The 14,608-nt window shown below is 50.6% G+C and overlaps 1 protein-coding gene across 4 annotated transcripts in view; it reads left to right on the top strand.

Annotated features, from left to right (window-relative positions):
* MYO19 (myosin XIX) overlaps nucleotides 1–14,608 on the top strand; it is a 38,690-nt gene that overhangs the window by 16,433 nt on the left and 7,649 nt on the right. For 3 of the 4 annotated variants that reach the window (XM_020991788.2, XM_020991789.2, XM_020991794.2), the window contains 11 exons: nucleotides 184–260; nucleotides 1,375–1,465; nucleotides 1,930–2,101; nucleotides 2,261–2,334; nucleotides 4,660–4,781; nucleotides 5,329–5,442; nucleotides 5,789–5,965; nucleotides 10,003–10,149; nucleotides 10,895–11,002; nucleotides 11,176–11,246; nucleotides 14,177–14,289. In XM_020991788.2, the coding sequence (XP_020847447.1) occupies nucleotides 184–260; nucleotides 1,375–1,465; nucleotides 1,930–2,101; nucleotides 2,261–2,334; nucleotides 4,660–4,781; nucleotides 5,329–5,442; nucleotides 5,789–5,965; nucleotides 10,003–10,149; nucleotides 10,895–11,002; nucleotides 11,176–11,246; nucleotides 14,177–14,289 (1,266 nt within the window). Of the gene's footprint in view, nucleotides 1–183; nucleotides 261–1,374; nucleotides 1,466–1,929; nucleotides 2,102–2,260; nucleotides 2,335–4,659; nucleotides 4,782–5,328; nucleotides 5,443–5,788; nucleotides 5,966–10,002; nucleotides 10,150–10,894; nucleotides 11,003–11,175; nucleotides 11,247–14,176; nucleotides 14,290–14,608 lie in introns of those variants that run through there. The other variant, XM_020991796.2, reaches the window with a different exon arrangement.

Raw genomic sequence — 14,608 nt, 5'->3', positions numbered from 1 at the left:
TGTGAACTGAGCCTGATACACCCAGACTCCATGGGGCAACTTGGCATCTGGATTTTGGGTTCTATGCCTCGTCCCCTTGTCTCCTCGAGTCTGGAACTCGGGAGTCCCAGAAGTGTTGGGCTGGTTCTGGGACAGTGTAAGTTGAAGCCCATGTCTGACATGGGTGTTTTGTTTTATTTCCAGAGGACTGCTTTGAAGTGACCAAAGATGCAATGCTCCACCTAGGCATTGACCACTCCACACAGAACAACATCTTTAAGGTCAGGAGAGAAAAATGAGTCCTTTAATTTAGGGAAGGAGATTAGAAACCCCCTGGACAGGAGATTCTACAGCTGGAAACACCTCCCTTCCTGACTTGTGCCGGGGACTTATCCCCTCTTGAGGTGGTAGGATCACCCAGTGAGCTAGGGCAGCTGAACTCCAGGGAGGTCTGTATTCCCTCTGATGCATGATGGCCATGATGAGGCCTCTGCCAGTGCCTTGGGGCCAGCCAATAGGTACATAGCCCCATGGAGTTCTGGGCTTCTCAGTCAGTCAGCCAATAAAGATTGCCTGGCAATCATTGGAATGAGCAGAGCCTGCCTGAGTATGGGTAGCAGCAGCCCAGGGAGAGGCAGGAGTCCCCCTGAACAAGAGGGGTCTGGTTACTACAGGCCCAATATAAGAAGGCTGAGACTCAGAGGAGGAGACAAGTCGCCTTAGGTGGGGCAGGTTCAGGGCATTAGTGAACAGGGTCCAGTGCTGGTCCTAGGGCAGAGGTGGTGCACCCTCAGAATTGTTTTTAATATTGCCCACTGTCCTTGAGGAACTTTATCAAGGAAGAAGTCGGAAAACTAGTAGAGGATTATGCCCTGGGCCCCCTCGGACATGGCGGATCTGAAGTACTCGGGCCTGGGCACCCTCAAGCTAGCTTTCACTCTAGGGGTGATGCCTACAAGGTTGTCACACTTAGTTGACTGAAAGCAATAAGGCTCTACTAGGAGGAAAGGATTCCTTGTAGCTGTCAAACTCTCTCTGTCTGTATCTCAATAGAAATGAGGCACACAGTGGTGGAGAAGAGGGCAAGGGAGGGACAGCCCAGCCCATCCCATCCCATCCCACAGCAGAGTTTAAAAATGTAACCACCTGGGACTTGGCCAGCTAGGAGCAGCTCTATCAGCGTGCCCCTGCAGCCTCTAGAGCAAAGAGAGAACAGTCTCCTTCCCCCAAACCGAGAGGTCATAGGGTCTCCCTGTTGTCCACCATTGGTGGTAAAACTGGGGTACGTGTGCACAAAAGGCTTTGCAGGTGGGCATCTCCTAGGCCCAGGGCTTTGATTGATCTCCCGGAGGCACAATCCTCTACAAACTGAGCTCCTTTCTGCTGTTCCTACAGATCTTATCAGGATTGCTACACCTTGGGAATATCCACTTTGATGACTCAGAGGATGAATCCCAGGTTTGCCAGCCACAGGAAGATGCTAAATGTAAGAGGGGAAGGAGCTCACTGCCCCCTGACTGGGGACTCTGAGAATTCAGGGTTAGCTCCCAAGAGCTAAGCTTGCGTGCCAATGAGATAGGACGCGTCTGACATGGAGCCACGGCGGGCCAGTGCCCTGCAGGGTGGGGAAAGGAAAGTTAATGTCAGGGGAGGACTGCTGAATCTGGGAAAAGAGGGTGGGGAGAGAAGGTGGCACTTGAAGCCCATCACAAATGAGCAATGAGAACACCATCTCCCACCCTTCCCACTGCTACTCTAGTCTGCCGTGGTAGGCGATGGCATGGTGATGAGGAGTCAGCTGGAGTGGGCCCTCCGTCAGGGGGCTGCCGGGGATCTGAGCTCCTTCCCCCAACTCCTCCAGTACCTGTACTTCCAGCAGGACCCTGGGGGTTTTGCCATCCTCAGTGACCCACTGCCTACAGATAACCATAGCTGTGGTCCCCAAACCAGGTTTTGTGATGACGACGGCCTCTCTGCTCTGGATCCCCAAGGAGGAGCTGATGGAGACCCTTCGAGTCCGAACGATCACAGCCGGGAAGCAGCAGCAGGTCTTCAGGAAGCCCTGCTCCCGGGCTGAATGTGAGACCCGGAGGGACTGTCTGGCCAAAGTCACCTATGCCCGGTGAGTGGGCCAGCCCACCCCCACCTCTGCCCGACAGCTGCGGCTCTAGCCTCGCTGAAGTCATGCAGACCTCAGGGAAAGCAGAAGCCCTGCTCCTCCCCAGGTGCACTGCTTCACTAGGCCCCTGCCCTCAGAGCTCACCATCCCTCCCCTCCACAGATTGTTTGACTGGTTGGTGTCGGTCATCAATGGGAGCATCTGTGCAGAGCCCTCCACCTGGACCACTTTCATTGGTACTGTGTTCTTCTGCCTCCTCTCCTGTCTGACTCTGCTGCCCCTCCTCGGGCCCTCCCAAGGGCCTTTGCTTTGCAGTGTGGGAGACTGGAAAGAGCACTAGACCAAGAATCAGGAAACAGGTTCTGGTCCCAGCCGTGCTTATGAACTCCCTAAGTGACCTCGGGCAAGTCATTTCCCCAGTTTCCCCTTTTGAAAATGAGGGGTTTAGACTAAATGATGTCAATCCACAAGCTTTTATTAAGGGCTTACTCTATGTGCCCGGCACTGTGTTCAGTGCTGAGGATATGAAAGAAAGGTAAAAACAGTGGCCCTGCCCTCAAGAGACTCCCATTCTAATGGGGAGACAACATAAGAAAAACAAGATACATCCAAGGCCTATGTGGAGAGGATGAAAAGTAATCTCAGAGGGTGAGGTATGAGCTGCTGGTCATCCCGGGAAAGGGAAAGGCCCTTGTAGAATGTGAGGTCTGAGCTGAATCTTGAAGCAAAGAGGTGGAGATGAGGAGGGGAGGGCATTCAAGGCATGGGGAACCATTGCAAAGGCATGGAGATGAGAGGTGGAGCACTGTGTGTGAGGAATGGCAAGAAGGCCCCGTGGCCAGGTCACTGGAGGGCAAGGGAGAGGCCAGGTGGTGACGAGCTTTACAAGCCTGGGTCTGCAGCCTTCCCAGCTCTGCTCCACACAGCACCCAGAAAGGCACAGGTGTCTCTAGTGAAGAAATAGGCATCTCTCCAGCTCTTCGGGGTGGGTGGTTCTAGTTGGTGCATTGCCAAGCCTAGCCTGGATGTTAGACTGGACGGTGTCCTCTCGCTGCCTCCGCCTCTGCCCAGTCTCAGCAGTTCTTCTACAGCATCTCTTGGCCCTGTCCCCTTCTCTCCACTCCTCTGCTGCAACCACCCTAGTGTAGTCTTTCCTGACAAGTCTCCCACACACTTAACAAAGTTAGAGAAAGTCTAGGTCTGACCGTGACACTTTGTGACTCAAGAGGCTTCAGTGGCTCCCTGTTGCTTTTAGGATACAAAAGTCTTTTAAAAGTACAAATTTTGCTTGGCCTTTATAACCCTTCACAATCTGGCTTCAGTGTCTCCTTCCAGGCTAATTGTTCACTATTCCCTCCCCATACTTTCTGCTTCAGCCAAATTGAATGACTTTCCATTTCCTGCTCAGTGCCTGTGCCCTTCCTCTGTGCCTCTTCACCTCCAGTTCTTGAAACACAAGGCTCAGCTCACATGACCTCCTTCAAGAGGCCTTCCTTGATTTCCCCAGGTTCATGTTTGCTAATTAACATACTATGTTATCGCCCTAATAGGATATAAACTCCTTGAGGCAAAGACTATTTTGTGGGGTTTGTTTTTGCTGTATGCTTGGTACCCAGGGTAGTACTTGGTAAAGTGAAAACTTAATAAAAAAGTATTTAATTGAGAGGAGAACCAAAGAAAAAGGTATTGGTGAGTCTAGTTGACTGATTATCCGGCTTCTGTAGACCCACAGGAAAGCGGGAGGCCAACTAGGAGCCATCCTCTTAACTCCAGGGTCCTCAGACCGGGTCTCCTCATTGTAGCAACACAAGTTTGGGGCTGGCAGGTACCATAAGGTCATCTAGTCCAACCCGCTCATTTTACAGAGGAGGAGATGAAGGTACTTTGCCAGGGTTATCTGGATTTGAACTGGAGTACGCTGGCTCCAAATCCAGGGCTCTTTCCACTCTCCCACACCTCAAAATGTACCCCCTCTCCCAGAGGGCCTTCTCCTGGGTCTGTGAACTTTGGGATGGGGAGGTGTTAGATTTTTAAAACTGCATTTCATATGATTGGTTTCCTTTGTAATCCTTGGTACTTTATTTCATCATTTAAACACTCAGCATTTAAAACATTCTGACAATGGGTCTGTGCTTTAAAAAAAAAAAAAGGTTACGAGTTCCTGCATTAGGTCTTGGTTCTTTGGGCAGTGTGGGTACAGCATTGCCGGTCCTCCTCCTTCCTACCTTCGTGGCAGAATGGGAGCTTTGAGATGAAAACTCCCCAGAGAAGCCTGGGTGTCCGATGTCAGCCCTGGGCATGCAGAGAGCCAAGGTGCTCCCTCTGGGGAAGGTGGACTTGCTTTATGCATCCTAGACCAGAAGCGCTCCCCTGACTCTGATATCCACTGCACCAGACTCGTGCTACTGGGTGGCCCTGGGGACACCTGGTTGCAATATCATTAGTCTCTCTGAAGGCAGCCTGCAGTTTTGGACTTTGGGGAGGCAGCCATCCCCTCACCCTCCGTAGTAACTGTGTGTTTTCTCCCCCGCCCCTTGTTGTTGTGCCTGTCTCTACCCCAGGGCTGCTGGATGTGTATGGGTTTGAATGCTTCCCCAACAACAACCTGGAGCAGCTGTGCATTAACTACGCCAATGAGAAGCTGCAGCAGCACTTTGTGGCTCACTACCTTCGGGCCCAGCAAGTATGGAGCTGGCCAGGGTGGGGGAGGAGGGCAGAGGGAGAGGCAGTGCAGGGAGGGCAGCTGGCCTGGGGCTGTGCAGCTCTGTGCCGCTCACTGTGCAGGGGTACAGAGCTGCGGGCAGAGGTGGGGGAGTAATGCAGGGGAGGGCAGCTGGCCTGGGGCTGTGCAGCTCTGTGCCCCTCACTGTACAGGGGGTACAGAGCTGCAGGCAGAGGTGGGGGCATAGTGCAGGGAGGGCGGCTGGCCTGGGGCTGTGCAGCTCTGTGCCCCTCACTGTACAGGAGGTACAGAGCTGCGGGCAGAGGTGGGGGAGTAGTGCAGGGGAGGGCAGCTGGTTCATGGCTTTAGGTGTCTGTGCTCCTGACTGTAGCCTTCTGGTAGCAAGGCAGGGTTTCATCCCAAGCTGCTTAAACGCCTCCTTAAATGCCCAAATCTGACTGGACCTATTCCCTAGAGTCCAGAGCACAAGGCAGCCTGTCCAGGAGCCCAGGCCACTTCTGTTCCCCTCCTCATGCTCGTTATCAACCCTGCTTTTTTATTGCACCAGGAGGAATATGCTGCTGAGGGGCTAGAGTGGTCCTTCATCAGCTACCAGGACAATCAGAGCTGCCTGGACCTGATTGAAGGGAGCCCTGTCAGCATCTGTTCCCTCATAAATGAGGTGAGAAGGGAAGAGGGCAATGGTCACTGGGCTGGTGGATCACTTGAGCTCCGAAGTTTTGACTAATCCAAATGGACATCCAAACTGAGTTCACTGTTGGAAGGCTCAGGGGCAGGGGCAGGGAGGACAGAGACAGAGCAGTTTGAAGCTTTGTTGTCTGTCAGCAGTGGGGTTGGCCCGAGACCAGCCGATGCACTTGCAAGAGAGGGTTAAAGGAAGGTAGGAGGGAAGGAAGGAAGGAAGGTTGGTTAAAATCACAGAAAGCAACCGGCATAACGTAAATGTAAACCGTCTTTGTTCTTATGCTCTCCTCATTCTCCTCACTGACCCAGCCCTTTGTGTGCAGGAATGTCGTCTCAATAGGCCGTCCAATGCCACCCAGCTCCAGACCCGAATTGAGAGCACCCTGTCCAGCAATGCCAGCCTGAACCGAAACAAGTTCAGCAAGGACCCCAACTTTATCATTGCCCACTATGCTGGCCCTGTGCAATATCAGATTGAGGGCATGGTAGAGAAAAATAAGGTCAGAAAACAGCAAGGGAAACCTGAATCTTCAGAGCACAGGGCACGGAGGGTGGGTTTCTCATAAGTCTGGAGTTGGGAGAGGAGGGGCAGCTTTCTCTGGAGGAGAGAGAATGAGTGACCTGAGACTGTGGATGGCCCAGCTCTATCCTTGGGGGGTTGGGGGTCCTGCAGCAAGATCTCAGAAGCTACAGGCTGTGCACTCAATTGTGGAGATTGTTGACAGGGTTATTCACGGTGCTCAATGACCTTTACGTAGAACTTTTACAGAGGGCTTTCACAAATGCTCAGAGGTGAAAGGGACCTCTGAGGTAATGCATAGGTCTGTTCTACCAGATCCCTAAAGGGTAGCCATTCAGCCTCCTTGACATGGAGACGTTTAGGGAGAGGGCACTCCAGCCTCCTTTGGCAGCCTGTCCCAACTCCCAGCACATTCCACCTACTCACCTTGGTCCTGTCCTCTAGGGCCAAGCAGAACACATCTAATGTGCTACTGGGGTGGCAGCCTTTCAGATACTTAGCAAAAGCTCTCTTGTACCCACCCAAGCCCTCTCTTCCCAGGCCAATCATCCCTAATTCCTCATCTGGCCCATTCTCTAGTCACCTACTCTGATTGCTCTCCAGTTTGTGAATGTCTTTCCTAAAATATGGGCCCCAGACCTGAATCAGGTTAGTCAGTGAGCATTTATTAAGTGCCTGCTCTGTGCCAGACGCTGTCCTGGTCTCTGGGGACAAATGTGAAACAGGCCCATCCCTTCAGAAACTTGCATTCAATCCAGGGTGATTTGGGAGGGTCAGGAAAGGCCTCTTGGAGATGATGGTGTTTGAGCTGAGTCTTGGAGGCTGCCAAGATTCTCCAGGGTGGAGGTGTGAAGGGAGTGGGGCGAGCCTGGAAAGATGTGGAGCCGGAAATTGGAATGTTATGTGTTGAAGGACAGTTTGACTGGACCAGAGAGTACAAGAGGGGAATAATGTTTAATAGGGCTGGAAATATAGGTTGGGGCCAGGTCGTAAATGGCTTTAAAAGCCAGAGGAGTGTAGGTTTGATCCTAGAGGCAATAGGCAGCCGCTGCAGTTTGTTGAATTGGAGAGTGGCCTGGTAAGATCTGCCCTTAGGGAAGTCACCTTGGGAATTGTGCAGCCAGGCTAAGAAGGAACCCTAGTGAGGAGCTTAATACAGTGTGAGTGGTGAACGGGGGCTCATGTGGGTATAGAAAGGGATGGGTTCAAGAGATGTTGTGGAGGTAGAAATGACAGGGTTTGGCAATTGATCAGATAAGTGGAGTGAAGAATGGAGGAGAATGCTAGGTTGCAAGCCCTGGAAGGATGAGTGTCCTCAGCAGACGTAGGAAGGATCAGAAGAGGACTCAGTGAAAGATAATGAGTTGTATTTTATATATGTTGAGTTTGAGGTGTATATGGGACACCCAGCTTGAAATGTCCAATAAGCAGCTAGTGACATAGGACTGGAGCTTGATATGTAAATCCGAGAATCTTCATGTCTGAATGACGGCTAACCCTGGGAGGGCCCAGGACTGAGCTTTGGGGTGTGATGCAGTGAGGAGCCACCGAATGAGAGACTGAGAAGGGCCGGTCAGGGTAGGTGGAAGGAGAACCAGGAGAAAACAGCATCCCAAAAAATTGAGAGAGGAGAGTATAGACAGCAGTGTCAAATGCAGCAGAAAGGTCAAGGAGATGAAGATTGAAACACACAGAAGTGAGTTCCTCCAGTTCAGTACTGCACAAAAACATATCCAGAAGTTGGTAGAAGCTGGAAGAAAGGGGTTACACCTGGGAAGCCAGCATATGTGCAGGTAATCCAGCCTGAAGCTGACAGAGACAGAGATTAGCCATGCTAAGGAAGGTAAACCATCTAGGAGCCAGCCAGCACTCTGAACAGGTGTTTGCAGGCCAGTGTGAGCTCCAGTAATTGGGGACCAGGTTTGCCTGCTGGAACCAGGATAATTCCATGCTGGGAATCAGCATAGGAGAGACTGGGGCTGCTGTACGGGGAAACCAATGTGATACCCACTAGAGCCCGCCAAAACTACACCAGGGGGTAGAACCTACTCCTGATTAGGGATTGTGTGAGGAGAAGACAGATGCTTGTCAAGGCTAGACTCCACAGCGGACCACCAGGAGATTGAGACCTAAACCAGGGAGTAAGGTAGAGGGTGGGGTCTAATACCAATCACCCCACCCCCTACCTCTACCCTCTATCGGCAGCAGTGTTGGCATCCAAACTTTAGAAGGGACAGGACCAAACAAGGCCTTTCATGAGGGCATAACATCTGGAGGCTGGAAATATGAGTAAACAGAAGGAAACACCAAACACAATGAAAAAAATAGCCCAGAGGTAAACTCTAAAGACGAGAGTAGCCCTTATAATAACAGATTCAGAGAAAAAGAATGACTTGGTCATAAGAACTGCAAGTCGTGGCCTGGAAGAAATGAAGCAGCATGGTCGTGTGTCGTCCAGCTGTTCTGGACAGCTTGTGAGTTGAAATGGATGAGGGTGTGGTAGGAGTCATTTGAAATCAGGTTTGGGAAAACATGATCAGCAACCGGACAAGGGGGCAAAAGATTGGAGAGTAGAGGATGGTGTAGAGTCCAGCTGGTAACGAACAGCTCCAGACTGGAAGGGGTGATGGGATTGGAAGAGCAAGTGAGGCTGAAGAATAGGTTTAGATGGGGGAAAGGCATAGGGAGAGGTGAGACGACACGTTATGGTCAGATCAAAGCATTTCAAAGTTTTGATCATAAAAGTAGAACCCTTGTAGGTGATGATGATGACCTGCGACCGTCCCTCTGTGTGTGTGTGGCTGAGATGGCCTGAAGGAATAGATCACAGGATCAAGCAGAGGAGCTGGAGAAACTGGGATTCTGGGGAGTTTAAGGGAGCATCCCCATGAGTGTGAGATCGCCCTAGGGCAGGAGTTGGGGAGGAGAGCTAGGTATTGAACTGCTTGAGAAACAAACTGTAGCAATAGCCACTGTTCTCTGGATTGGGTGATACACTTAGGTAGAGTGAACCTCAAAGGAGAGGCTGCTGAGTGATGGTGACATAGGGAGAATCTGGAAGAGGCACCGAGGGGCAGGGAATCTTCTAAGTTCCCTTCCAAGATCAGTGTAATAGAGACGGGGAGGAGGGTATGAGAGGAAATGGAGAGGATGGCCAGGTGTACCATGGGGGCTGCAGCGGTGGGGAGGGGGAAAACCAGGGGCTGTGAGAGCCGGGAGGTGGAAGGGGGCAGAGCACAAAATGAAGGGAAGTTTGTTAGATATGGAATAGGAGCTCCAAAGGGCACAGTGAGGGAGCAAAGAGAAGTGGACAGGTAGGCTTCAGAAGGATGCGGATGAAAGAGTGGAAGTGGGGAAGAGGGGGGTACTCCTCGGCAGCTAGGAATTTATTATCATGGAGTCTGGGAAAGTAACAGGCGGTAGGAGTTGGTCAAATGTAAGTAAACCAGTATTTATTAAGTGCTTACTATGTGCCAGGTACTGTGCTGAGCATTGGGGATACTAATACAAGCAAAAGGAAAGATAGTTCCTGCCTTCAAAGAGCTTACATTTTAATGAGAGAAGACAAGAAGACGGTACCTAAAAGGAAGCTGAAGGACTGGGGAGAAGGAGAAAGGAATGGTAGAGAAAATCTAGGAGAGTCGGGAGATGTGGCTGGCCAGGATGGTGGCTAGCCAGAGAAGCTGAAGGGGAAGGGGGCAACTCCATTAAAGATGGTGCACAATGAGAATGCTATTTCCCAGATGTGGTCTGAGCTGGGCCAAGTAGAATGGGACTGTCACCTCACTAACTTATCTCCTGGTCCCTAGAACTCCTCCAGTAACCCAGACAAACATGGATTTAGGCCATGCAGGGTTTGTTTTTCTTCTTTAAAACCTGCATCTTTTTAGGCCCTTCTCTGGGTCTCAGTTTCTTGGGGTTGGATTAGATGGCCTCTGAGGGTCCCTGTGATACCCAGCCCCATTCAGAAGGATGGGGAGGGTGGTCATCCTCGACCGTCTCGGGCTGCCCCCACAGGATCCAGTTCCACCAGAGCTGACGCGGCTCCTGCAGCATTCTCAGGACTCTCTGCTCCAGAAACTGTTTCCTTCCCAAGAAAAGGAACCGAATGACCTTTTAGGCCAGAGCAGAGCCCCCGTGGTTACTGTGGTCTCCAGGTTCAAGGTAGGTCTGGTAAAGATGAAAGGCATGTCTTCCCCCACGTCTCCTTGTAAGACCTAGGACTTGGAGCTTTCCTGGGCACCCGTCTTCATCTCAGATACCCCAGGGGAACAGCTAGTTATTTACTGAGCAGAGGCCTGTGGTGACCTAGCCACTGGTTGGGATTGGATGGCATCTGCGGAGAGAAGAAGGGAAGAGAAAACCCCCTCAAAGACAACTCTTGATACTTACAAAGCAAATAGAAGGGAATGTTGTAAATCTAACCTACCCATTGAGTGGTGAGGGGACATAGAACAGCATAGAAAGAGGAACAGCCTAGGAGTGGAGGACAGGGAGGGAGGGGAAGCAGAAGAATGGCTGGAGGGAGGGGGGCCGATAGGGAGGGAAGAGACCTGGAGCAGAGGGATGGGCAGGGAGGTATATGGATTATTGGGGGGGAGGGGTACAGCAGAGAGGGAGGGGAGAGACCCGAAACAGTGGAGCAGGATATGGGGGGAGGAACCCAGAGCAGAGGAAGGGGCGGGGGGTTAGCTTGTCCTGAAGCATCCCAGGAACACAACCATTACACCATGGCTGCTTGCTCCTTTGGGCCATGCTGGCAGCTCTTTGGAGGGGTGGGCTCAAGGTACCTCAGGGGTAGTGAGGGGCAGAGAAGCTTCAAGGAACCAAGAGGAAAATGAGGTCCCCTGCTGGTGCTCTGTCCAGCCTGGTTCCTTTCTCTCTCTCTGCTCACCTGGTACCTCCACAGAGCTCCCTGGAGCAGCTCATGCAGGTTCTACACAGCACCACGCCCCATTACATTCGCTGTATCAAGCCCAACAGCCATGGCCACGCCCAGAGGTTCCGGGCAAAAGAGGTGATTGTGACTATAAGGACCTCCTCCCTCTTCCTCCTCCCTCTTCTTTCCTCCTTTTCTTCCTTCCTCCTCCCCCTCCTTCCTTCTCTTTCTTCCTCTTATTCTTTCCTCCTCCCTCTCCTTCTTTCTTCCTTTTCTTCCTGCCTCCCCCCAATCTGACACATCCCTTGCAGGTCCTGAGCCAGCTTGAAGCCTGTGGCATTGTGGAGACTGTTCACATCAGTGCTGCTGGCTTTCCTATCAGGTGAGTTCAAACCAACACCAAGTACTTAGCACCTCCTGTGTTATGAGATGAGGTATATAAAGGATGATGTAGTCTCCACCCTCAAGCAGCTTCACATTCTCATTGTACGGTCCTGTACATGTCAGTACCCAGATAAGTAGATGCTGGCCTGTGTGAGGGAAAGAGATGTCGAGAGTGCTTTAGGAACATTGGAGTCAGGAGAGCACCCTTTCAGCTGGGGTGGCTCCAAGGAAGGCTTCATAGAGAAGGTGACACCTGAACTGAGCCCCAGGGAAGGTCTGTAACTCTTCTGTAAGACAGCAATCTTAACTATTATCTCCATTTTCAAACAGAGACACTAAGGCTCTCAGACTGTTTTCAATCATCACTCTAAACAGTCAAAAATTTTTGAGCCATGTGCCCCCCCCAAATATATGTGTACTTCTAAATTACATACTTTTACTCCTGTATTAATAATTATATGCATTATAAAATGTATACAAAAGCTGCAAATCAAAAAAGGATGATAGAAATGAAAACATTTTGAAAGTAATATTAACCATACAAAAAAATTTTTTGCTCACTAAAATAAAGATATTTTTAGGTGATAGCATTGTTATTGAAAATGCTTTTTTAAAAAATCTTGAGGGGCAGCTAGGTGGCGCAGTGGATAGAGCACCGGCTCTGAAGTCAGGAGGACCTGAGTTCAAAATAGGCCTCAGACCAAACACTTGACACTTACTAGCTGTGTGATCCTGGGCAAGTCACTTAACCCCAACTGCCTGAAAAAAAATTTTGGTTACACTTTATGTGACAGTATTTCAGAAATCTAGTTCTATGTTCTTTTTCATGTTTTCTTTTTTTTTTTGTGAGGCAGTAAGGGTTAAGTGACTTGCCCAGGGCCACACAGCTAGTAAGTGTCAAGTGTCTGAGGTCACATTTGAACTCAGGTCTGCCTGACTCCAAGGCCAGAGCTCTATCCACTGCCCCACTATCATTTTATTTTGATACTTGGTTTTAAAGCTGTTATAGTGAAAAAGATATCTTACAAAGATCCATAGATCCAGATAGGAAAAGTGCATCATTAGCTGTGCTTTCAACTTGTTTTTGACCCCTCCATCAATTATGCAGAGGTTTTTATTGGAATTGAATTAGTAAATTTCCATATTCACTGATGTCAAAAATTGTTCCTGAAAAATAATAAGAAAGTTGTACATTTTGACATTTTAAACATGGATTCAGGACCCACTGTAACTCTTCATTTGGAAGATTTTTAAAACTGATTAGGAAAATGCTGTTTCTGAGTTTGTGTGAAGATAGGAACTTTTATAAGTAACGTAATTCTATAGTGTTCAGCAGGCCAGAGAGGAGAGAAGTAGTCAGGAGGAGAGGGGAATGGACAGTGTTGGAGGCTGCCAGAAGGCCAAGGAGAATGAGAATTGAAAGGAGGCCGTTAGATCTTGGGTACATTGAGAGATCCATTGGTCTCTTTAGAAAAAGCAGTCTCAGTTGAGGGTGAGACCCCAAGGATGAAGGAGGCCCGCAAGCCTAGAGACAAGAAAGCTGGTGGTGCCTTTGAGGGAAATAGAGAATTTAGTAAGAGGGTTAGGTTTGGGAAAAGATTATGTAAGGAACTCCCAAGATTCAGATCAAAATCCATCTGTACTTGTTCATCCGATGAGACACACTCTCACTGAAAAACTGGCCATTGGGCGGGGGGCACAGGTTGCATGACTCACCTGTCACAGCCCCAGAGCATACAGTCCACCTGTTGGGGTACCTGCAGCAGCCACAATGTGAACTGTAGTATGGGGGATGGGGATGGGGGGGAGGGGGATAGAATGGGAATTTTCCCTATGCACAAGGCCAGCAGTTGAGAAGGAGAGTGGGGAGGTATGGCTAAAGGGGGGCCAAGCCCAGAATTGGGTGAAAGGGTATTGAGCTGACTGGGATGTTTTCTTTCCCCATCTGATTGGTCACACCCCCATTGGGGTCAGGCGATGGCCCCCCCCTTTGTACACTGCTTCCCTAAGGTCACACAGCTAATAAGTGCCTGAAGGGTGGATGACTCCATGGTTAGTGTCTCCCAGCGTTATTCTGGCAGCTGGGATGGATGGATTGAAAAGAGAAGAAGCTAGAGGCAGGGAGACCAGTTAGGAAGCTCTGGCATGAGTCCAGGAGAGAGGGGGTGGTGGCCAGGTGAATGGCAAGGACATCGTGGGGGTGCAGTCATTAAGACTCGGCAGCCAATTTGGGGGAGTGAGGGAGAGGGAAGAGTTAAGATACACTGAGGGTGTGGCTTGACACCCACCTAATGCTTACGCCCCAGCCTCTCTGTTGAGAGGATTTGTGGCGATTCACGGATCAGGAAGGGTATATGTAGGAGTGGGGAGGAGTTAGGGAACCACAATGACATCATTTGCAAGAGCTTGTTGCTGAGGGATAACCCTGGGAATCCAGGGCAGGGAGGGGAGAAGCCCTGACACGAGGAGGGCTCTGGGCAGCCTGGATCACCCAAAGGCCACTGAGCGGCATTACCAGTTAGCATCCTTGTTAGGAGCAGATGCGGTCACTTCATTCTGGGATAGTTATCTATATACCCAAGTGCCAAAGTGAGGGTACAGGAACATTGTGAAGGTTAAACAAAGAAGCTGTGGGAAGGCGGGCCTTCCCCACAATAGGCAGCAGCAGCCCTGATACTGTCTGGTTTTGCTTACAAGCTTCCTCTCTTCCTCAGTCCTGCAGTTCCCCCTAATCCTTTTGGGAGGAGTGTTTAAGCAGAGGCTGAATGACAGCCATTCATGGGTGATGTAGAGAAGATTCATAGTTTGAGTGGTGGTTGGCCTAGCCGACCTCCATGGTCCCCTTCACTGCTCATAGGGGTAGAGTACGAATCCTCAGCAATCAGAAATTCAACAAAATGGCTGATGCGGTTTCCCTTTGGCTCTCAGGGTCTCCTTTCAAAGCTTCCTTGAACGGTATGACCTGCTGAGAAAGTCCTACCCATCCCAGCCCAGACCCTCCTCCAGATTGCCCAGCTCTTCGCCCACAAAGGAGCACTCAGGTGAGTGCTGGGGGAACCTGGAGCCGTGTCCCACTTCAGAGCCTCCACAGGACCCCAAGACCAACCGCAGCCCTAGTGCTGAGGCCGCATCTCCACTGGGGCTAGGAATAATGGGGCCATTTGCTCCTTACCCGGTTGGGGGGCCGGCCCATCCCCACCTCTGGGCTAGTGACTCTTCTGAGACTGCTGGAGCCCTCTTTTTGCCAGGGGTGCGGGTTACCAAATTAAGGTTTTTTTCTTGTCACCTTTCAGAGGTTTGTGTTACTCTCCTTGCTTTTTTTTTTCTCTCTCTCCTCTCCTTTCTCCATAGTCTGCCTTC

Source organism: Phascolarctos cinereus, unplaced genomic scaffold, assembly GCF_003287225.1.
Source record: "Phascolarctos cinereus isolate Bilbo 61053 unplaced genomic scaffold, phaCin_HiC Scaffold_5;HRSCAF=322, whole genome shotgun sequence".
Classification (NCBI taxonomy): domain Eukaryota; kingdom Metazoa; phylum Chordata; class Mammalia; order Diprotodontia; family Phascolarctidae; genus Phascolarctos; species Phascolarctos cinereus.
This window is presented reverse-complemented; position numbering and strand designations above follow the sequence as displayed.